The sequence below is a fragment of the Thermobia domestica genome, chromosome 5, assembly GCF_964235325.1.
Source record: "Thermobia domestica chromosome 5, izTheDome1.hap1.1, whole genome shotgun sequence".
Lineage (NCBI taxonomy): Eukaryota > Metazoa > Arthropoda > Insecta > Zygentoma > Lepismatidae > Thermobia > Thermobia domestica.
The window spans coordinates 215,785,568-215,793,413 of NC_137458.1; the positions used below are offsets into that span (position 1 = coordinate 215,785,568).

At 38.5% G+C, this 7,846-nt stretch overlaps 1 protein-coding gene across 1 annotated transcript; it reads right to left on the reverse strand.

The window, feature by feature from the left end:
- Window positions 1–3,991: 3,991 nt before the first annotated feature.
- Window positions 3,992–4,714, reverse strand: LOC145685387 (uncharacterized). Its single transcript, XM_081757780.1, has one exon. The coding sequence runs from the start codon at window positions 4,712–4,714 to the stop codon at window positions 3,992–3,994; it is 723 nt and encodes a 240-aa protein (XP_081613906.1).
- Window positions 4,715–7,846: the final 3,132 nt, after the last annotated feature.

A 7,846-nucleotide genomic window follows, 5' to 3' on the forward strand; every position in this document is an offset into this window, starting at 1 on the left:
TTCAATCAATTGATCAATTGCAATTGATTCTCCTTTTTCAATGGCCAACTGCAATTAACAATTAACCATTACTTATTTCAATTGTTAATTGCAATTAACAATTAAATTTACAGATTAATTGTTAATTGTTAATTCAATTGAAATTTGCCCAACACTGAACTCAGGTAGAACTGTATAAAGCTCTCAGTATGGCTAACCCCATTACGGTTATCATAGTAGCCCGAGCCCGTGCACACCTCTAAACACATTACCCCACAGAAATGAGTGCCGTAAGTCCAGGCCTTCTAAAGACTGTTGCTCCAGGAATTTAGTTATCATTATTATTATTGCTAATAATAATATGTAATATTAGTAATAGGCTTAATAAAGATTCTGCCTGTTTATCTGCTCTGCTTGTAAGTATATTATTTCTAACTATAAGATATAGTTATACAGGTCAATATATAATTTATCAGTTTCTTTCTAATGTGATTCGTCACGTGTATAAAAACTGGACAAACTACAGATTAGGATACTATACACAGGAAACTGATAATGATAGCTTTATTACTCAGATATTAACCTGCATACATTAATACATATGAGGATTTAGGTACTTAATAGAATGCTTTTTAATCATTTCTTTTTTTTAAAAAAAAGAAAGTTTTAAATTGCCATTATAGACAGATGGCCTGTCGAATAATAATAATAATAATAATAATAATAATAATAATAATAATAATAATAACGTTTTCCCAAGACATTGAACAAAGTTATCATGTCTTGCAAAATACTTTTGATGGAGACAAAGATCATGTTGTCATCGAGATAGATCAATTGTCCTCAGAAACTGAGGAAAACGAAAACGAGGACATATTTTGAACTCTTGAAGTTCCAATTGTTTATTTTATCTATTTATGTGAGAATTTTCAAAATAATGTTCAATCAGGTCTGATATAGTGCTTTATGTGAGATTGATTCTAAGTTGCATGAAGGGCATAAACAAATAATAATATTTATAATAATAATAATAATAATAATAACATTTATAAAAGACTAACATTAGTGCATCACGCTAACTCCTAATAGTAAATCACGTTGATGCTCATTGCAATAATATAATGCAATAATTTAGATTTGAACATTTATATTTATGTATCCGCAAGTTCGTTAATCGGCTACCTAAAAAAAAAAAAAAAAAAAAAAAAAAAAAAAAGAAAGAAAAAATTGAATGCAAACAATTAGAGCTTTTAAGTATTGACTTTAACCTATAATTAGTGCTTGAACTTTTCGGGTAAACTGTACCCGCCCGATATCCATTGCGTTTGGTATACTCGATCCTTAGACCTGATAAACCCGTTTGACCCGCATTTGGCCTGTTTGGACCGTTTGTACCGATAGACTCGTTATGAGTTCGTACATGATAATTAGAACAATTTGTGTTATGATAATAAAGTGAAACAACACATCATTTACAATAATGACAGACTAAGCTTGTTTTCATAAAAACGGGATTATCAGGTCATCCCTATTCATACGGTTCAATCGGGCAAACCCAATTCATACGGGTAAAAATACAATATCGGTCCAACGTGCGGTCCAGTTTCAATTCTATTTTCCGAGCATTACCGCAAATGCACAGTAGCCCGAAATGGCTCGGACGTAAAAACTATCATATTATTATTATTATTATTATTATTATTATTATTATTATTATTATTATTATTATTATTATTATTATTATTATTATTATTATTATTATTATATTAATAGGAGAGAAAATTACTTGTTGAATGACCTGTACGTATTTTATCCCTATTTTAAATGATTATTCTGGTTTTATGTATCTGCTTATTGGTTTGCAACACTCAGAAAGAATAGTTCGGGACTTCATTGTTTACCCTGGCGACAGGGAGAGCGGCTAAGCTTTTGTAATACCGGCAACATCCAACTGGTTGACAAACCGCACGTGGTTGCTAACAACCATATGACCGTTTTACTGCTGATAAGAAAACTTGGTTTAGCTTTGAAAACCACTATATTTTACATCGTCTTTTTGTTAGCTGCACATACAATTAGGGGGAGAGCATGTTGAACACGTAACCGCTTCCTGGATGCATATTAACACCTGTCATAACTTCGTACTGGCTAGCATGTCCAATTCACATAAGGCGTCAACATGTTATGTTTTCAATGTATAAACTGTATGTATGATTCCCTATAATTCAAGATGGTGGATTTCAAGATGGCGGCTTTCATTGTTCTGTGTCCGTCCCAATTTCTCCTCACCTTTATTACTCCCCCTATATTGTTCCTTTGGTTATATTTTGCAGTATTTGACATTTATGCGAGGGGTTTCCACACTTTTGGACCACCCTGTATATATAACTGCACGTATTGAAGCAGGGGTTCTTCGAATCACTTTTGCAGTAGTTGCAATCGATTTAGAAAGGACAATTACGTATAGAACGATAGAGAGACGTACGTCAACTTTCATTGTTTCGGAACAAACTATTTTTGTCCGCTTTCTCCAGTGTGCGCCAGTGTGCGCCAGCGGAACAGCGTATAATCGTCATCTGCCTTCTGTATGGGAAGGAATGGATCGCTCACCATAATTGTAATACGTTTTCACTATGACAATACCCTGTTCCATCGTGAAGAGCTCCATTTCTACCCGTACAGAAAACAGAAGACGACGCTCCGTGACCACCAACCACAAAGACAACAGATGAAAACAGTGTTTCTTCCAGATATGTTTTTTGGGGGGCACTGACCCCCCGGAGCTCTGAGAGTGCCCCCGGACGAGACCAAAATAATACGTCTATATTATATTAATAAATAAATTAGTACCAGCAGTGCCCCCTAGAATACTAAGGGAGGGGGCCCAAATTTCGTCCCCTAGTCATGTTTTCTTCCCTTGAGGCTGCAGGATATAGGTTAGGAGAGCCAAACTTGCACAATATCTATAGTGACTATTCCTTTATTGGGTAGCCAAGATGAGTTGCGTGTATCAGCATTTAGTTTTATTTTTACAATATGATTTCAAAAGTATTGCAATCTGTCCAAAAACAAAAACGTGGTCCTAATTCCGTCCCCCATTAAAATTTCCAAATAAAGTACAACGTTAAGGTTTCTTTCGTAATAAGCAGTTTTATTTCGTATAAGCAGTTACAAAAAATAGGCAGAAAAGTGAACATGTGTAGCTGACTATGATGATGTACTTTTAACTTTTACGTGTAACGAAGCAAACTACAAACAAATGAACTAAGGAAAGTACAAGTAAAACAAGTGCAAATAGAATTATAGAAAAACTGGTTATCAGGATAAGATGAGGATTTAACCATTTAAACAATCCCGGCAAATGAATGTAGCACGGCGTTCAGCACCACAACAAGCTTCATGAAGCCATGTAAGGCATTGCGAGCAGCGGATCCACGTTTCACCATGTCTATCTGTAGAATATTTTCCCCCACAAATTGTACATTGAGCATCAGCATCATCCTCACTAAAGCTGTCAGACGAGTCGGCATATGGAATGTCAAAGCTGGAGTCACTGTCGCTTGTCGTGTCTTCTTTGGCTAATAAGGATGGTTTCCCGCACTTTTGTTTGGCACTAGTAGGTTGAACACATGTCTTCGAATGTCTCTAGCGATTTTTTTGCCATAGCTTCTTCAATCTTTCTCTTATGGGGCGAGCTGGTGATAACAGTTGCTGTACCTCGTCTCGTAGATGTTGATGGTTGGATCACTGGAACGTTCCTAATGTTTTGAGGAGTAACTGCTGGCTGCTGGTTTTGAAACTGCTTGCTGGTGGATGTTCGCGAGCAGCATCTATTACATTGATGTTACGCGTGTGTGAATAATGTCCGTCTACAATTAACACAACGGGGTTTTCTTTTGAAGGTTTTGTGATCAACAAGAAATGTTGAAACCACTTCTCAAACAGATCGGCCGTTATCCATCCAGACGGGTGAACCGCTCCGATACTTCCTGGTGGTTCCCCATCCATCAGTTCACTTTTCATTAGTTGTCTTGGGGAACATCATCATGGGGGGCACAAATTGCCCAGCAGCAGACATGCACATCACCACAGTGATTAACGAACCGCGCTCAGCAGAGGACACTTTATGCACCTTGCGTTTTCCTTTCATGGCCACAATTCGCGCAGCTTTGTGTTGCACGATCGAAATGCCCGTCTCATCAACGTTGAACACTTTGACCCGGTTAAATTGCACTTTTTCCAGTTCTGGCTTTAACAGAGCAAAAAAAAACTGTTCAACACTTTGAGGGGTGAATCCTTGAATCCGAGCAAGTGACAGAGATTGAGCTTTTCGAATTGAGATTTCGGGATGTCTTTTGAAGAATAGACGCATCCACTTACGTCCAGCTGTTTTATTTTCTACTGAAAACGGGTGTGGAATATTGTTCCGAATAGCAAGTTGATAGGCCATGCGTCGTAAATCTTTCAGTGTTACACCGTAAAAGTGCTTCTCCATGACCATGCAGTATTCAACAAGTTGTCTCTCCAAGTCGGGGGTCAGCACTGCTTTCCTGCCAATTGTCTTCGCTACCAACTCTTCTCCACTTAAATGTCCACCTTTCTTCACATAGTCTTTCAATGTCGCCCTAGGAACATTATACATCTTACTGGCTGCTTTGTATCCCAACTCTTTCTTCCGCACTGCAGCACTCGCAGTCATCATAGCATCTTTATTCCATTGTTTCCGGGGACCCATCTGAAACAAATGGAATGCATGTGTGAGTTCCTAATTTCGTCCCCTGGGAATAAGGGGACGAAATTCGGAACATACAGGGGGACGAAATTAGGAACAACTTTCACGCTCACATGGCTCCTCCTACCTTCCTAACAAAAATACCTTGTGACACTTAAACACATACAAATATTGCTATTGTCATCTACTTACACCACTGACATGTGGATAGTACCAAACCAATACTTCCAACAAATACAATAGAAAAATATGAACAACACTGCAAGAACTCACCTTCGCAAAAATCACACGTTTCCTCGTCAAACAACAGCACACGCGTCCTTGACCGCTACAATCTCACAACTGCTCCCACTTGCCTTCCCCTGCACAAATGTTGCTGCACCGACAGCGCTCCTACCATCAACAACGTGAAACTGAAGGGACGAAATTAGGCACGTGGACGAAATTTGGGCCCCCTACCTTACGTGTGCCCACCCCGAACACTTTTTCTGAAAGGACGACTGAATGAAAACCGTGTAACGTTCGGTGGCACAGAATTGGCGGTCATTTCAAAATTTGCGTTTTAATGAGAGTCCCTTTATAACGACATAAAGAGCAAAAACTAAAACCACTTGTTAAGGTTTTCCTATTAACATTTGTCTGTAACTTTCGTTATGCGAGAAGTGACTGAAAAGTTTTGAGCCTAACTTACAAAATGAGAATCTACAATAGAATAATTGTATGTATTGCAATAGTACAACCTTTGATATTAATGTGTATCAGGCCCTTAGTTCTAAGTAATTTCTTTTGTTTTTTACAGGCTCTTGAAGTGAGTGAGATGGCAGAAATTGGGAAGATGGAAAAAATCGAGTACAGGTCAGTTATCAAGTATCTGCAATTAAAAGGAATATTGGCGTCTGAGATTTCACCAGGACATAGTCAATACCGTAGGTGAATCTGCCCCTTCATATGCCACCATCAAAAGATTGGTGCAGGAATTCAAGCGTGGTAGGCAGAGTGTTGAAGATGAGCCGAGATCTGGGAGACCATCAAGTGCTACCACCACGGAAAACATTGGCCCGATATGATCGTGGAAGATCGCCAAACTCTACAGATACCAGACGGGCTGGGCATATCACAGGAGCGAGCAGATTATATTCTGAAGAATGAGCTTGGTTTATCAAAAGTTTCTGCTCGATGAGTTCCACGTCTTCTGACTCAAGAACAAAAACGCACTCGGTCCCTCCTATCCGTGAACAATTTAACAGTCTTAGAACGTGATGTGAACGATTTTCTCTGTCCATTTACCACTATGGACGAGTGTTGGGTACACCATGACCAGGCAGAAACAAAGCAACAATCCAAATAATGGAAGCACCTCTCCTCCCCTATCCCCCAAAAGGCAAAGGTGATCCCCTCCGCTGGCAAAGTGTGGCTTCGGCTTTTTGGGATTTCCTAGGTGTGATTACCTGAAAAGGGGCCTTACCATCACAGGACAATACTATGGTAAACTTTTGAAAGAACTTCGAGTGCAAATTTAAGAAAAAAAGCCACAAATGATGTCCAGAGGCGTTCTCTACCATCATGATAATGCCCCCGGCCACACATCAGCAGTTTCCATGGCTACTATTCACGAATGTAACTCGTTCTTAATCCACCCTATTCTCCAGATCTGGCCCCCTCAGACTTCCACTTGTTCCCTAATCTTAAAAAGGCTATAGCAGGACGACGTCTTGCAAGCGATAATGACGTCATGACAGCCGTGGAGGAATTTCTGTGGTCACAACCTAAGGATTTTTTTTTCTACTGGGATGAGAGCACTGCAGCATCGTTGGAGCAAATGTCCAAGGGGATTATGTTGAAAAATAAAGGTATTACCAAATCTGTACTTCTTATAGTTTCCTCAAGGCTCAAAACTTTTCAGTCACCCCTTGTAACAGAGAATGTTTGGTATTGCTCGGAAGATTTTTTTTAACGCTTTTATTGACAGTTGCTAACATCAGGATAAACATTCCATTATTATAACTTCCCAAGGCAATTACATCATCGAATGTTTGACAATAGTAGTGTAAAAAAGTGGATAAGCAATTATGAATAAAGACAATTTAATATCTTAAAAAAATACAAGTATTGTTGTAACAATATTCTTTTAAAATCATAGCAACACTTCATTCTTTTATTTCCATCTTCTTCGGGCTTACACTTAACACTTGCATTCAAATTCCTTACTTTCTCATCTTCCAGTATCCTCTACACATAAACATTAGCATCTCTCTACTTCATCATTCTCTGTCCCCCTTTTTCTCCTGATAATAACAAATTCTTTGGTAAAGTATCGCAGCAAAGTCTTTGGGGTTAAAAAATACCAAGGGGTTTGCGTCGTGAAATACCAATGAATTTGTTAGAATTGAAGATTTTGGGGCAAAAGCCCGTTAAGTCCAAAAATTGAAAGTGTAAAGGAGATAGCTTCACAAGGGTTTCTCTTCATCCGATTTTCTTCAAACTTGGCACCTATATACTAGACCAAAAATAAATCGACACTTTTTTTTGTTTCTTCCGGAAAATAAGTTAAGGGGAACAAAGGGTCCCTTTTCAAAAAATTGTCCCCTTGTTTAAAAGGGAAACTTTAAAGAAACGAAATTCTGGCGATGCAAAGATAACTTCAAAGTAGGAAATACGGATTTTATCGTTTTTCTGAAAAATGGTTGCAGTGGAAATCCCCCTTCGAAATGGCAAAGGACCGCGCACAATTCTTACGGAAATTGAATTTCGGTGAAACTGCTTAAAACCGTGATATGTTGTAGATATGGTGTTCCTGAGAAAAGGTCTCGATGGGCACAACCACCAATCACTTATCGTTTGGCTGCTGCAGGGCCACTTTTTTTTTAACAGCCGAAGATAGTGATGTTCTTGATTTCGCTAAAAATGACTGAAACTGTGAAATGTTGTAGATGTAGATCCTGGGAAAAAGTCTTAATGGACATAACCAGCAATCACTTATCGTTTGGCTACTGCAGGGCCACTTTTTTGAACATAGTGATATTCTGAAATTCGGTTTTAAAAAAAGACTGAAACCATGATATGTTGTAGATATTGTGATCCTGAGAAAAGTCTCAATTTGCACAACCATCCATCACTGACTGTTTGACCACTACA

Coding starts and splice junctions, on each gene's coding strand:
- LOC145685387 (XM_081757780.1), bottom strand. CDS start 4,714: ATGGGTCCCCGGAAACAATGGAATAAAGATGCTATGATGACTGCGAGT.